This window comes from Podarcis liolepis (genome assembly GCF_965112155.1).
Source record: "Podarcis liolepis genome assembly, chromosome: 2".
NCBI lineage: Eukaryota > Metazoa > Chordata > Lepidosauria > Squamata > Lacertidae > Podarcis > Podarcis liolepis.
This window is the reverse complement of record NC_139555.1, coordinates 83,821,263-83,837,783: the sequence shown is the minus strand read 5'-3', so window position 1 is coordinate 83,837,783 and position 16,521 is coordinate 83,821,263. Positions and strand designations below refer to the sequence as shown.

The 16,521-nt window shown below is 46.8% G+C and overlaps 1 protein-coding gene across 1 annotated transcript in view; it reads right to left on the bottom strand.

Moving 5' to 3' along the window:
* The window catches only part of CELSR3 (cadherin EGF LAG seven-pass G-type receptor 3), a 90,504-nt gene that overhangs the window by 47,381 nt on the left and 26,602 nt on the right, over positions 1-16,521 (bottom strand). The window contains exons 2-3 of the mRNA XM_083489075.1: positions 11,130-11,762; positions 616-838 (exon numbers count right to left, since the gene is read on the bottom strand). Of these exons, the coding sequence (XP_083345201.1) occupies positions 616-838; positions 11,130-11,762 (856 nt within the window). The remainder of the gene's footprint in view (positions 1-615; positions 839-11,129; positions 11,763-16,521) is intronic.

Sequence of the window (16,521 nt, the reverse complement as noted above, 5' to 3'; positions counted from 1 at the left end):
CAATTCTAATAAAAATTCTAATAATGCGGAACGCGGGTGGCGCTGTGGTCTAAACCACTGAGCCTAGGCTTGCTGATCGGAAGGTTGGCGGTTCGGATCCCTGCGACGGGGTGAGCTCCCGTTGCTCAGTCCCCACTCCTGCCAACCTAGCAGTTCAAAAGCATGTCAAAGTGCGAGTAGATAAATAGGTACTACTCTGGTGGGAAGGTAAACAGCGTTTCCGTGCGCTGCTCTGGTTTCACCAGAAACGGCTTAGTCATGCTGGCCACATGACCCGGAAAAACTGTCTGTGGACAAATGTCAGGTCCATTGGCTAGTAAAGCGAGATGATCACCGCAACCCCAGAGACGTTCGCGACTGGACTTAACTGTCAGGGGTCCTTGACCTTAATTCTAATAATCTTCTTTTTTCCAGCTAGATTTTAAAAAGTCATATTTGAAGAGTAGACACTCAGCTAGAGCTCATATCTCAGCCCAATCTAGTATGAAGGAGAAACCCAGAAAGGTCCGGCAAATGCATTTTGGAGAGCAGAATGGAAAATGATTATCATCAGCTACAGCTGAAAGATGGCTATTCTGTTAACTGACATGACAAGGCTCCAGCTCAATAACTTACGAGAGGGAGAGGGTCAGGTGGAACCTCTGGCGAAGTCCTCGGAACATGATGAAAGATTTTGGGGGGAAGGAACGTGTAGACACTTCACAGTAAGGCTTTTCGAAGCCCCCAGGTGGGCAGTGACATTGAAAGCCGCCATCGGCAGAATTGGTGCAGGTGCCTCCATTCCTACATACGCCAGGGACGCAGCGTCCTGCCCGACTATCCACCTCACAATTATCACCTGTTTGGGGGAAAAACAGAAGAAAAGAGATCAAGGGGCTTCTGGGAGTGGAAGAGGCAAAGGCTGAGAGTTCCTGGAGTGGAGTAATATATATAGCTAAGACAAGGCACCTAATATGTCTGCATACTGTCAATCATGTTTGTGGTGCTCCAGAAAAGCCAACCAGCTACAACAGCTTCCAGCCTGATAAGCCTCTTCCTCCTGATTATACCCTATGTAAAACTTCATGCATCGAAGATTTCTAGTTTAGGAAGCCATGCTTTGGAGATCTAAAACCCCGCCCACTGCCATATACACCAAAGAGAACCATGAAAACTCAAAGCAGGGCATCTCCTTCAGACTCCAGCTTTATCTCAAGGACCTCAGCTCCATCACCCTGAAAGCTGCTGGTCGCTTCGCATGGCCGAGAAGAAACTTATGCTGAACTCTCAGCGAATATCTCCTGTGAACTAATTTGAAAAGGTCTATTAGATCAGCTCCTTTACACACAAGGCAAGCATTTACTCGTATTAGAATTGGTGTCTTCCAGTCACCCAAAGAAAGAGATTGTGTGACGTTCCTGATGGGCTGGCCATGACAGCAGATCCCTCAGTCAAGTCCTCCTTACCAGGAACAAAATCCTTTTATATAGTTCCAAGTATGTTTGCAGGAATTTTTCCATGAGCGACTGTCAAAGTAAAACACTGAAAGTCAGAGTGACCACTTCTCATTTTAAGAAATGAGAATAATACCTGTACATTTTGTCTCATGTCTCAGGTTCTACAAGTGCTAAAAGCTTGCTTAAAAATCAAAGGCTGGTAATTATGGTTCACACAGGAGAGGGTAAACTGCCTCCCTCCTGTGGACACCCATGTATGGTTCTCCTCACAAAAGCACATTAAACTCAGCTGAGGAATTTCCCTCAGGTTTATAAACATATCAAAAGCCCTTGTTCTTGTCAAACCAGCTACATAGGGCTACTCTCCTGAGGCTTCAGCAGGCCTCATTTCCAGGCATATACGCTAAAACAGCTTGGGATGGGGACTAGCAATTCCCTCACCATTTCATGCATTAAAAAGATTTGTTTTCTAACACGAGTATCGCCAGAGCCATCACCTGGGGACTCATAATTAGCTGATAAGAGCATGAAACACCAAGGTCATCCATCCAGATAGAAATGTTCAGCGGGGAGCATTTTGTAAGAGCTAGTATGACAATGTGCATATATGAGCAGTTTCCACTCGCAGGCAGGGTACATGGGGCTGCCATCATCACCGTGCTTGTTGACTACCGAGGAGGCAGCAAGAGGCCTATTGCTCTAGTTTAAAGCAGTCCAGGCAGCCACCCTAGGGGAAATGGACATCATCTATCTCTTTCAAAAGAAGAACCACAGTTGCTGGACGGGCACCATCAGGTGCTCCTGGCAGTGGTTAGCAACAGCAAATGTCTCTGCTCATTACAGCTGCCAAGTTGAGGCAGTTTTCAACACAACTGGAATCTGTGTCCCTAAATGTGGCTTCTGGAAGATCTCTCCTGTTTTTATTGTTGTGTCCCCAAAGAGCCACTTGGTGTCGCCATCTACCATTTGGTGCCTTGGGGAACCTGAAGCAGAGCCATCAGATTCCACACACCGTCCTTCCGACAAGCGGAACTGACAAGCTGAACTCTTCACTGTCGTCACCAATACCAGGCATGTCAGGTTTGCTGCTATAGTTTTCCCTTGGCTGAGCAAGAATGCAGGGAAAGGGGAGTTCTCTTTGCCAGTGGTTTGTCAGTGCGTACACAGGTGAGGAGACAACAACTCTCGGGCCCAGCTGAGAGCTAATTCCTTCGAACCGTTTGTCGGCAAGGCTCATATCCTATGCATCGCAGCACACATGAGTTCAAATACTTCTCTGGTTCACTAGAGCACAGAGTCTAGCCCTCGCATGGGTATTAAACTCACTCGCACCTTCCAAGTCTGACAGAAGTATGCTACTGGGCTCATGTTTTCCTTGTGGACTTTTCATAGGTCATTTGAGAGCAGACTGCTGGACTAAATGGGCCTTTTAATCTGATCCAGCAAGTCTCTTTGCATGTTCGTAGGACTAATGCTGATTACAGAAGATGGTATGGGCTCAGTACGGGGGGGGGGGGTCCCTGCTCTTCCACCAATATTCAGTAATGATGAGGGCCACACAGCCTTGAATCCAACAGCCTTGAATCCAATTGCTTCTTGCCAGATTGTGGCAGGAAAAGACAATTAGTTTGCAAATGTCAATATCCTCCCACCTCCACTTCTCTGAAGCTGAAACAAGAGAGGAGTTTAAGAGACGGAGGCAAAGAGAGGGCTGGCTAGGATCTAAGGAGCCCATCATGCCTCTAGTTTGCTGAAATAGGCTCTCTGGAATGGCAGTATTACAAATCTAGGCAGATCTAGAGCTGTGGATGAAAAACTAACCACAAGGAGCATGGAAAGATGAACACCTCCTGCTACACTACTGGACAGTTGCCACAGCTACCAGGCCAACATACAGCTCACCCAGTCCATTGGTTTTGTTACTAACAAACTGGTCTCAAGCAGCATTGGAGGACATGTGCTATGCATCTCCAGCAGCACTATTTAAGCAGATGGTTTTGTAAAAGACTGTCTCTGAAGCCAGTAAGAGATCTGGAAGGCTAAGGGTCTTGTGGTTGGAGATGGGGCAGTTAGTTATGTACCGTATTTTTTGCTCTATAAGACTCACCTTTTCCCTCCTAAAAAGTAAGGGGAAATGTGTGTGCGTCTTATGGAGCAAATGCAGGCTGCGCAGCTATCCCAGCAGCCAGAACAGCAAGAGGGATTGCTGCTTTCACTGCGCAGCGATCCCTCTTGCTGTTCTGGCTTCTGAGATTCAGAATATTTTTTTTCTTGTTTTCTTCCTCCAAAAACTAGCTGCTTCTTGTGGCCTGGTGCGTCTTATAGAGCGAAAAATACGGTACTTATTTATAAAATTTCTTAATTGCTTTATGTCCAAAAGAATCTCAAAGCAATGTACCAAACAGAAATGGATACAATTTTATGAATACCAGATAAAAACCCATTAAAATAACATTATACTGTTCCAAAATTAACAGTGACCAGGCCAGGATCATCATTCTAGGAAGGCCTGGTGGAATAAAAAGGTCCTCAATGGGTGCCAAATTCCCAAAAGGGTTGGAGCCCGTCTGATATTCACCAGGAGGCAGTTCCAAAACACTTATTCAAAAGACAAGGCTTGTAATAAGGCTTGTAATTACAGATTATAGTCATCCCTGGTTGACAGATCAAACTTCTGTTGTTTTCACAATCCAAATTTACAGTCATCTCACAGTACAAATCTGTCTGGCTGACACTGGAATATGCCCTAATGCCAGTAAACAACAATGCAATAAGGAAGGTAATCTAGAAAACTCAGCAGGGCTGGAACAGATTAAATGAGAGAAAAAAATGCTTTCCCAAGTGGCCCTAGGACAGCTTTCTTTTTAATATCCAGGAGATTTGTTATTTGTCTCTGCACCACAACACTCAGAGATGGTCCTACCCATCATAGGTAATAATTGTGATGATTTGGAGGAAGCTGAGTAATGAGTGCTAGAGTCATAGTCCTTAAAAGGACTATGATTCATCCAGAAGGAGATAACGTCTATAGAGGACGGACCAAATTACCTGTACACACAATCCAACACAAGCTAAAGTAAAGGTAAAGGGACCCCTGACCATTAGGTCCAGTCGTGACCGACTCTGGGGTTGCGGCACTCATCTCGCTTTATTGGCCGAGGGAGCCGGCGTACAGCTTCCGGGTCATGTGGCCGGCATGACTAAGCCGCTTCTGGTGAACCAGAGCAGCGCACGGAAATGCCATTTACCTTCCCGCCGGAGCGGTACCTATTTATCTACTTGCACTTTGACGTGCTTTCGAACTGCTAGGTTGGCAGGAGCAGGGACCGAGGAACTGGAGCTCACCCTGTCACAGGGATTCGAACCGCCGACCTTCTGATCGGCAAGTCCTAGGCTCTGTGGTTTAACCCACAGCCCCACCCACGTCCCCTGACACAAGCAAGCAATGCCTATTTGGGCTCAGAGGGCATCCTGATTCAGGGCTGAGAAAAGCGCTGTTTGCAAGACGCCTTCCTTCATCAGTCTGCTCCTTCATTTCATCCCCTTTCTGCTAAATATCAAGGATGATCTATGCAGCTATTGAAGAGGGAGCTGCCACCTCTTTAAATCAAGGAAGAGGGAATGGTGGGGCTCCATGTAGTCCCCCCCCCCGGGGAACCTGAGGCATTTCCCATTGTCTCTGAAATGAAAGCGCCCTCTCTTTGATGAGATCTGTAATGATTCCCTCCAGTCTGATACCAGGGGGAGTGAAGACGGGAGCGGGAGCCACATTTAATCTGTTACAACTGGAAAGACAGAAGCTACCTGCTTTGCAAAATATTCATGGGCTTCAAACTTCCATAGCACCAGCTGCTGCTGCTGCTGCTGTTCCTACACCTCTGGTTCTTTTTGGCTGTACCACACTAATGACCCTTTCTTGGGTCTTGAATCAAAGACATTCACCAGGTATGCTAGCTCCAGCGTGTCCTGTTTTACAGTCCTCTATCTGAAGGGCTATCTGGTCTTCAGTTCAGAGAGAAAGACCCACAAGAAGGAAGAGCAGCAGGGGCCTTGTGGATGCTCATTAGCAGTTAGAAACTCCTGCATAGAAGAACAAGCAAACACGCAGGTCACCTGGTCGCAATCTTCCTCATTGTGGTGAGATGGATTGCATTTTAATTATAGCCGCTGTTTTGCTTCTATCTGAAGTCTCTCGCTTGTGAGCCCCAACCTGAACCTATGGGAGCCAAGGTTAGGCAATTGCGGGTTGCTCCAATGACTCCCAAATTCCAGATATCATTTCAGGAGGCCCATTCTGTGTGATGTAGGAATTGGCCCTTTAGTGTGGCAGCATTTGCCCTCTGGAACGACCTTCCTGCTACAGATTCAACCGGCACCTCCACTCTTGTACTTTAGCACCTTCCTACTTCAAGCAGCCTTTCAAGAGGAGATTTCTTTCTGTCCCAGTTTGTGTCTGCACTGAAGTTGTTTTTATCTATGAAATTGTTTTAATGGTTGACGTTTCTGTTGGAAACATTTTACAGGAAACAATTCATAAATGCAAATAAACACAGAGCATCTCTTTGGCTATACTTTTGAATGTGCACATTTTATGTAAATCTATTTCTGACTTTTCCCTCTTACGACAGTGATGCCTTTCTGGGGATAGCAATGGTGCAATGCTGAGGGTGTGCCTCTATGTCTTGTTTGTGGCCCTCCTGGAAGCATAATCTAGTTGACAATGTGGGCAGCAGGAGAGTGGACCTGATGGACCTTTGATCTGACCCAGCTGGGCTCTCCTTGCCCCCTAATGGTCACTTCCGGTTGGCCTGCCAGTTCCAGATACTGAGCATCACCACATGGGAGTTTATAGGGTCACCAATTCACACCCCACAGATGCTGCTCATAGCTTTGCCAGTTGCGAAGTAGCATGGGAGAAAGGGTAAGTGTGACTTCTCCTACCCTGTTCTCTCTCACCTATTGCAGCAGGCAATGATCAGGGGAAGCAGCGGGACTGGGCAACTCTTGTCTCCCACTGCACAGGTGAAAGCAGCATCTCTGCGTTGTGGCCTGGTGACCCAGGAGCTTACCCACAGTAATGCTAAAAATTAGAAGAGCAGAAGCAGTGGCCCGAAAGGAAGACCCCTCAAGATTGCGCACCAGGCTGACTGACTACAAAGGAAGATATTTCACAGCTGTATAGAGGAGGGGGATTTTGGCAAGCAAAGCTTGCCATGCATGGGCGAGAAAACCTGAAACCTATTCAGAAATACCAAAGGCCCTGCCTTCCTCTGCATCTGCTCACCTTATGTCTCCTGTTTTCATTGCTGTGTTGTTTTAATGGGGTTGCTTTATTGCCGATTCTAATGATAGATGTTTGAATGGGGTTGCTTTGTATTTCAGTGCAATTGATTTTTACGCTTGTATAACTGGTCACAAGCCTATTGAGTGGCTTACAAATTAAATAATGAATGTAAGTATTCATAATAATAACATAAATAGCGAGAGTGATAAACACAGAGAATCTGATGGGGAGGTACTTCTTCATCTACCAGTCCGTCTGTTGGGTAGGCTCAGCTCAGCACAGAGCTACTTAGCAACAGCCTGTAAGGGGAGGGGCAGAATGAAACCATCCCCTCCCTCCTCTAATTCCTCCACTGGTTCTTTGCTTTCTTCTTTTGGTCCTGTCCACTCTCCTAAGGAAATGGGGGAGATGCCAGGAAGTGACAGGGAAGCAAGTGCACATTAACCCTCCTCCTAATATGGGCTTGCACTTCAGACGCTCAGGGTTAATTACCATTGACTTTGCTTATCTCTTCCCCAGCCAGGCTTGGAGGCGCGTCTCTCCCTCCTGGCAGGCAGAGGTGTGCAAAGCCAGTTTACCCATTGCCTCATCCTTTTATCAACCGCCAGCCCCTGGCTCCTCTGTTCCTGATTGTCTGTCCGGTGAATACGTGATCTACCCTGTAGATCAAGGGAACAGGAGGCTTGCTAGGGATGATATGTTAATAGCTGTCTCAGCTGCAAGAAACCATCCATGTGTGAGTATCTAAGCGAAAGAACTGCAATGCCTATCTTCACATCCATCCTGCTCATGAAAAGACCATGTCACAATTACATGAACGAAGCCTCATTAAGCTCAGTAGGTCTTCCTTCCGTGTATAAAAGGCTCAGGATCAGGCTTGCATTTCTGTAAACCATTAGGCTGCTTAAATCCTGTTAAAAGTCCATTCAGCTAAGTTTTACTCAGCATGGATCTACTAAAAAGAATAAATATGGCTGTGTTAGGTCCGTTAACTTCAAAAGGTCTACTCTGGCTAAAACTTAGGTTTCTTTATATTGTTGTAATGCTGTTATAGTTTAATTACACTTTTATATGTTTTAAACCTTCTGTGTTTTAATTTGTGTAAGCTGCCTGGAGTCCCAGTCTGACAACCAGTGGAACATCTAAGAAGCTTGATTAATGCAACAGAAAAACTGCTGTCACAACTCTGCAATCTTTGGAACACAACAGCCAAGACCACATAACACTGGTTCTGAAAGACCTACATTGGCTCCCAGTACATTTCTGAGCACAATTCAAGTGTTGGTGCTGACCTTTAAAGCCCTAAACAGCCTCAGCCCAGTATACCTGAAGGAGCATCTCCACCACCATTGTTCAGACCGGACACTGAGGTCCAGCTCCGAGGGTCTTCTGGTGGTTCCTTCATTGTGAGAAGTGAGGTTACAGGGAACAAGGCAGAGGGTCTTCTTGGTAGTGGCGCCCACCCTGTGGAACGCCCTCCCATCAGATGTCAAGGAAATAAACAACTACCTGACTTTTAGAAGACATCTGAAGGCAGCCCTGTTTTGGGAAGTTTTAAATGTTTTATGTTTTATTGTGTTTTTAATATTTTGTTGGAAGCCGCCCAGAGTGGCTGGAGAAACCCAGCCATTTGGGCAGGGTATAAATAAATAAATAAATAAATAAATAAATAAATAAATATTATAGCTCTGTGTCTATGCCTAAAGCAACCTTTTTCTTAGGACAGCATTAAGTAACACATTGGAATACTAAGCAGGTTTCCCAGGAACAAGTACACAGATATTTGATGTCATTTCTTCAAGTATATTTTACTTCCAAACTCTAGGCATCTGCTGGAGAAATCAACACTTCAACCTCAGTTATTCCTGCAGCCCTGAGAACAACCTCTCATCCATGGGATAGCAAGGTTGGTAGGGCATGAAACACGTAATCCCAGGGTCATAATACTAGCCTCACGTTGGGCAAAAGATGCCTGCATTGCTGGAGGTTGGACTAGATGACCCTTGTAGTCCCTTCTGACTCTACAGTTCTATTATTCTCATCTCTGATGACAAGTAGACTCTGGGAACACAACCCCGATGCCTCTATTTCTAATTTGGTGAACTAAGCTCTTTTTGTAACACACAACAGTCTCCGCCCCTTCTGCTGCCATCCTAGAGCCTGCACTTTTCAGTCTTGAGCAGACTGGCATGAACGATTCCCCTGGAGGAAAGTGCGGTTGCAAAGATTTATAACTCACAGCCTGTCCATCTCTGCAATTCTCTCACTACCTTCTTTTGCAAGATAGCCTGCCTGTTGAGCCTTAAGCTGGAACCCTGCTAGTAAGTAACTAGGTCTGCTTGAAAATCTTCTCCATTGCTGCTGGCCATGTAGCCTGACTATGGAACATGGAAAGTACCTGCCGATCACCATCACATTTTCCTCTCCTCCCAGCTGGCTCCCTGCTACTCTCCACCTGCTGGCAGACGAGTGCTTACATTATAGTAAACCCAAAGCTCTAAAGCAAGAATGGGGAATCATTTCTAGCCTGCAGACCAGATATTTATCTCCCCACCCCAGCAGTGCCAGTTTTGACAGGCGGGCAGGGAACTGGATCCCACAACTCCAGCCCTTACAATAGGGATGTGGGACCTGTGGCCCTGCAGACCATCAGTCTTCCAGTTAGCCTTAAAACTCTTGAGTGAACAGCATTTTTTTTTTAAAAAAAGATAAATAAAACATTAGCACAATATCGCTTAAAGGAAAGTTTTACAATGCTAACTTTCTAAAAGAATAAATGGGGAGGACCTGTTCATCATGGGTCCCTCCTGATTAAACTCTTCCAATCAACAATTCTGATTTAAAAAATGAAATGTTAGTTAAATAACACTTACGTAAAATAACGTTAGAGATTTATAGCAAAATAATGCTAATAAAGGGGGGGGGACACTTTTCAGTCACTGCCATTTTAGCAACATTATTCCACCCTCACCAATTAAATGCTTCCAGTCACAAACCAACATTAACTACTTTTGTTTATGGGCATTTCATGGGTAGCAATGGGGAATCATGCTTAAATTAATAAGTGCTAGGCGTGCGCGCACCCCCCCTTTTAAAAAAAGGATTCTTTGGATTCAGCCTTGCCCACTTCCAAATGGCTGCTCAGGTGGGCTGGATCTTCCCTCCCCCACCCACAGCCGCTCTGTCGTGCCCATGAACAGGCAGAAAAAGTACAATATCCCCAGTAGTGTAGAAAGTCAATTGCAATTCCACTTATAGCTTACAGTGGAAAAGCAGTGATTTATGAGTGCTCAGAGCCTCCCGTTTGGAAGCAGCTTTGGTATAAGCTTTGGTTGGTTAGTCAGGCTTGCAGACCAATAATCCAATATCTTGCGAGAAGGTGATTGAGGGAAAGTTTTTCTTCTAGTCACAGTTGTTGTAACTTAAAGCCCCCGTAACAGAGGTTGTGCACAAACCATGCACTTAAAGCACCAAGAATCCTTGGTGTTGGTAGTTAAAGGTGCTGGGAATGGTAGCTCTTTGAGGGGTAAACTACAGTTCCCAAGATTCTTGAGAGCAAGCGGTGTGTTTTAAATGTACATTTTAAAAAATGGCTATTAAAAAAAGTAATAGGCAAGATGATGATGATGATAATAATGATAATAATAATAACGTATCTATACTCTGCCCACCTGGCTGGGTTTCCCCAGCCACTCTGGGCAGCTCCCAACAGAATATTAAAAACATGATAAAACATCAGACATTAAAAACCTCCCTAAACAGGGCTGCTGCCCTTCAGATGTCTTCTAAAAGTCAGATTGTTTCCTTGACATCTGATGGGAGGGCGTTCCACAGGGTGGGCACCACTACTGAGAAGGCCCTCTGCCTGGTTCCCTCTAACCTCACTTCTTGCAGTGAGGGAACTGCCAAAAGGCCCTCGGAGCTGGACCTCGGTGTCCAGGCTGAATGATGGGGGTGGAAACGCTCCTTCAGGTATACTGGGCTGAGGCCATTTAGGACTTTAAAGGTCAGCCCCAACACTTTGAATTGTGCTCGGAAACGTACTGGGAGCCAATGTAGGCTTTTCAGGACTGGTGATATATGGTCTCGGCGGCCACAAGCATGTTCTATCGTAAGAATATTCCAGGAGGCAGATCAGAGTCCAATCTCCCTCCATGTTTATGGGTAGTTCCTATATTGAGCATTAATTGTTATTATTTTTTAAATCACTGTGACGAGAAACAGAAACCCACACAAATAAAGCACGTCTAGTACCCTCAGTGCAGAATGTGGATCCCTTTGGCACAAGGACTCCGCCTGGTCCTAAGCAGGCATATGGAAGCCCCTGAGAGCAGAATTTCATTTGGGAAAACACTGCCCCCGCCCCACAGCAAGCCTCCTCTTTCGCTGAGGTTCGACCATGGCCTTACCTGTGAAGTGCTGGTGGCAGATGCAGGTATAGCCGCCCTCCTTGCGGGTGCAGACCCCTCCATTGCGGCAGGGGTTGGAGTAGCAGAGGTTGATCTCCATCTCGCAGTAGTCTCCGGTGAAGCCCTGGGGGCAGCGGCAGCGCAGGCCCGTGATGGGGTGGATGGGCCGGAAGAGGGTGGAGACGGAGGCGATGAAGGGAGCCGAGCTGTCAAACTTGAGCACCGAGATGCACTTCATGTAGTTCTGGCAGGGCTCGCGGAGGCAGACGTTGTCGTCGAAGGGGAGCACCTCCAGCATGGAGACCGCGGTCAGAGTCATGCGCTTCATGTACAGCTGTTCCTGGAGCTCCTCCGAGCTGAAGAAATGGCCGCTGCGGGGCGCCATGGCGGAGAAGCTGACATTCAGCACCTGCCCGCCGACGTCCGTGTCGTTCTGGATGTTGAAGATGAAGACGTCCTCCTTTGGGGTGGCCAGGACAGTGGCCACGCCCTCCAGGAAGTTGGCCAGGAGGGGAGAGAGGAAGCGCTCCTGCCACATATTCTCCAGGCGCACCGTGATGCTGTTGGCCAGCATGTCCTCCGTGATGACAATGACGCGCAGGACGCACTGGGCTGTCACACTGTGGATCCCGTCTGCAGGGCAGAGAAGGGAGAGGTTAGGACAGGGGTTCAGAGCGAAGGGCTTCAAACACAAACACCTGATACAAGAGAAATCGGCTCACAAATTGAGACTGGCAAGAGGAGCAAAGCACAACAACAACAACAGCAACAGCAACAGAAGCAACAACAATTTATTTCATTATTATTTATACCCTGCCCATCTGGCTGGGTTTCCCCAGCCACTCTGGGTGGCTCCAAACAGAATATTAAAAACACGATAAAACATCAAACATTAAAAACTTCCCAAAACAGGGCTGCTGCCCTTCAGATGTCTTCTAAAAGTCAGATAGTTGTTTATTTCCTTGACATCTGATGGGAGGGTGTCCCACTACCGAGAAGGCCCTCTGCCTGGTTCCCTGTAACCTCACTTCTCACAGTGAGGGAACTACCAGAAGGCCCTCTGAGTTGGACCTCAGTGTCCAGGCTGAACAATGCGGGTGCATATCTTTGCGGGAGAATGGCAGAGCTTTCTTCCTTTTACCAATCCTCCAGGAAACCACAGACCAGTTCCAAAGCTTGTGGGTCACTTAACAGGAATGTGTTTTTCAGAAGTACACTGCTAAAAGTTGTGGTGTTATGTATGGGAATATGAGTTTTGCATACTTTATTTCTTTGGGAGGGAGTCTCTGAATGGGGAGGGAGGAGCAGGGGTTCTGGAAGTGGATTATCGCAAGCGCCCACAAATCAAGAGCATAGAACACTCTGTCCCCCATAAAGGCAGCTAAGGGGAACAATGCACATGTGGAGGGTCACTTCTGATATGGTGAACCAATCACCTGATGAAACCAACCAAGAATACTACAGCAACTTAAGCACTAACTGTTTTAGTCTAAGCTTTCGTTGAATAGAGCCCACTTCATCCGATGCATCTCACAGACGTGCACAGGTGGAAAAAGGCAGGTGATTCGTGTGAATTCCTTCCACCCCCTGCAGCTTCTATACAATGATTAAAGTTGCAGGAGCCTGCCCTCTTTGGCATTGGACCAGCCTAGCCAGCAGGAGACTCTCCTATGAGCAGGGTTCTACTCTCAGGTAGTTATGGCCCAAGTTTCTACAATAAAATATATAGCTATGGTGGAACAGACACAAGTCACACCCGTACCATGCATTTAAAGCACACCTGATGCACATTTAAAGTGCATGGCTCCCCCTCCCCAAAGAATCCTGGAAACTGTAGTTTTGCCGTCACCGAGCTACAGTTCCCAGCTGCCTTAACAAACAAGAGTTCCCAGGATCCGGGGGGGGGGGGGGACTGCATAGTTTAAACACACTTTAAATCAGGCATAGGCAAACTCCAGCTGTTTTGGGACTACAATTCCCATCATCTCTGACCACTGGTCCTGTTAGCTAGGGATGATGGGACTTGTAGTCTCAAAACAGCTGGAGGGCCAAGTTTGCCTATGCCTGCTTTAAATATATAGTGTGGATGTGGGACTGGTGCTTCTAATGCACGCAAGTTTTTCACACATCAAAATGCCACCCCATATTTCCCCACCCCCATTTAATCCGGGAAAATCCAATAAGAAAGAAGTCTGTTGCCAGTTACTGATTTGCCACAACTCAATGGCTCGCTTGCAGTATTAAACTCGCACCTGAAAGCACCAGGGGAATTAAAAAAGGGTTCACAGCCATATGGACAGGGATGCATGGGAATGGAAGGTGAGGCCGTGTGCTGGGGAAAGTGGAAGGCAAAGAGCTGTGGCTCAGTGGTATAACACCAATGGACTAATCCTCTGTTTTGGCATAATACAGCTCCCTCTGTCCCTGTTAGCCATCTATTGGTATTAATTGCAGCTTCCAGACTCCAGAGGCTCAGACCAGAGGAGAGAACTGGGTCCCTGCGGCATGCTTTTCCGCGGCCTGCACAAACTTCTGCAAAAAACATTGCTCGAATCTCGTGAGCGATTTGCCTTGAAATACATCTTTCGCCTGTAAGCTCTTCAGGGCAGGGTTGTTGCTTATGGATACTCAGCAAGAGACGGAGGAAATTTACAGGACTGTAGCAATGTTTTACAATCACCATAAGGAGCCTTGCCATTCACCACCAAATGGAGTACTCCATCTTCAGACTTAACTCGCATGCTATTTGTCACTTTGTCTTAAAGCACACACACACACACACACACACACACACACCCCAAGTGCTCTCTGCCTAGTGGCTTTGCTTGCCTTGTGATTGCCAGCTACCCTTCTCTTCCTGGAGCAGGGTGGGGGCTGTATGAGGGTTAGGAAAGGGGTAGAAATTAAATACAGTTCACGGCTAAAGGCAAACCTCCCTCCTTGTCCCAAACACACCCAGACCAACGAGAACAATTAACTGGAGCCCTGAAGGGTTGTACATTGGTACCTCGGGTTACAGATGCTTCAGGTTACAGACTCCACTAACCCAGAAGTAGTACCTTGGGATAAGAACTTTGCTTCAGGATGAGAACAGAAATCGTGCTCCATTGGCCCCATTGGCTAAAGTGGCAGGAGGCAGGAGGCTCCATTGGCTAAAGTACCATATTTTTCGCTCTATAACACGCACCCGACCATAACACGCACGTAGTTTTTAGAGGAGGAAAATCCGTAGGCATGCCACCCATAGGCATTCCCTCTATAACACGCACAGACATTTCCCCTTACTTTCTAGGAGGAAAAAAGTGAGTGTTATGGTGCAAAAAATACGGTAGTACCTCAGGTTAAGAACAGTTTCAGGTTAAGAACGGACCTCCAGAACAAATTAAGTTCTTAACCCGAGGTACCACTGTACCATTATGGGGTGCCAATGAGGTCTGGGTAGCCACTGTTATATTCTTCAATGGGGTTGTTTATAACAACCTTTACAACATATGTGCTACTAACTCTCAATCTGTGAGATAGTTGAAATACATGCAACCAAAAAATCAATTTGAGTTGTACAACTCAAATTGCGCCTACTAAACCCATTTTATTTAAGCAATGTAGACTAAAGTTGTTTCTGGGGTCCTTCCAGGATTAGGGGCCCTGAAACCTAAGCTTCATTAGTTTCATAGTAGATCAGCCCCTGACCTAGCTGTCTAGGCAACCTGGGACCGTGGACCTGTGCCCCGTCTCAGACCGTGGACCTGTGCCTCCTCTCAACTCCCCTCTTCCACCACCACCTGCAGCTGCTCGTGGATAGCACAGCCAGTCAGAGCATATCCCAATATAAACCAATGCCTCAGCTTGGTCTAAGACAGATTCTCATGTTTCTACTCTTGGACCTGTGTTATGGACAATTATTTCTCTTTGCTGGTGCCTTCTTTCGTAGCCTGAACCTCCCCCTCTCTCTGACAGTCCCCAACAACAGCTGTAGTGAGAGAGAGAGGGAGAGAGAGAGAAAGCAGGGAGAGATGGCATGACTGTGATGGAATGGTCCCCTCCTGGAAAAGAGTTTCTGAGGAATAAGAAGTCAAGCCATTACTCCCTGCCCATATGTCTTTGCTCTCTTTGTGCTTTTATTTATACACATTTCATATTTTCTCCCGCAGCTGAAAAATAGCGAGGTGCAGCTGTGGCTATTTATAACCAGAATGTGCGCTCCTCTCAGCTATAACAAAGCACCACGGGACATCCAGCCAGAGCGGCCACTGCATTAGCAGAACTCTGTGCCCTCGGCAATGTGCTGTGGTTGCACAACAGTTATAATGGTGCCCGCAAGTGTCAACAGGTAGCGAACTGCCTTAACTCTCCACAAAGGACTTTTTGAGTTAGCAGCAGGTGGGGAAGAGAAGATTTTAGGAACATATAGGAAGCTGCCTTATCCAGAGTCAGGTAAAGGTAAAAAGTAAAGGACCCCTGGATGGTTAAGTCCAGTCAAAAGCGACTATCGGGTGCGGCGCTCATCTTGCTTTCAGGCTGAGGGAGCCAATGTTTGTCCACAGACAGCTTTCCAGGTCATGTGGCCAGCATGAGTAAACCGCTTCTGGTGCAACGGAACACTGTTACGGAAACCAGAGTGCACAGAAATGCCGTTTACCTTCCCGCTACAGCGGTACCTATTTATCTACTCGCCCTGGTATGCTTCCGAACTGCTAGGTTGGCAGGAGCTGGGACAGAGCAATGGGAGCTCACCCTGTCGCAGGGATTCGAACCGCCAACCTTCCGATCAGCAAGCCCAAGAGGCTCAGTGGTTTAGACCACAGTGCCATCCGCGTCCAGAGTCAGACCATTGTTCCAGCTGGCCCAGTATTGTCTGTACTGACAGGCAGAAGCTCTCCAGGGTTTTAGGCAGGAACTCTTTCTCAGCTCTACCTGGAGACCTAGGGGATACAACTCAGCTGCTCTATGGCCCTCTCTCACAAATTCCACATGGTGGAGTAGCGGATTACAGGCGTGCTCCCTGTTCAGGATGCCAGCCGCTCCCCTCCATCCCCTGCTCCTGGTTATCCATTTCCCCCTCCACAATCAGTCAACATTCTATTATTCTATTATGAATTTATAAGCTGTCCTTTATCTGAAAGTCACAGGGCAGTTAAAATATAACAATGCAAAACAAGAAGACAAAATACGTAATACACAATAAAACAAAAACAAACCAATAATGCCCCCTCCCACATTCTATGGCCAATGAGCATACTCAATCCTGATTAGGCTGATTAGGCTTCTGCAAACATTGGGATTCTCCCAAGCCTTCCAATACTTCCCCTTTGGGCCTAGGTGCTGCTGCTTTAGCTACATAAGCCATGACACTCATGTGCCACACCCTGTAAACACCAGGAATTATACCTCC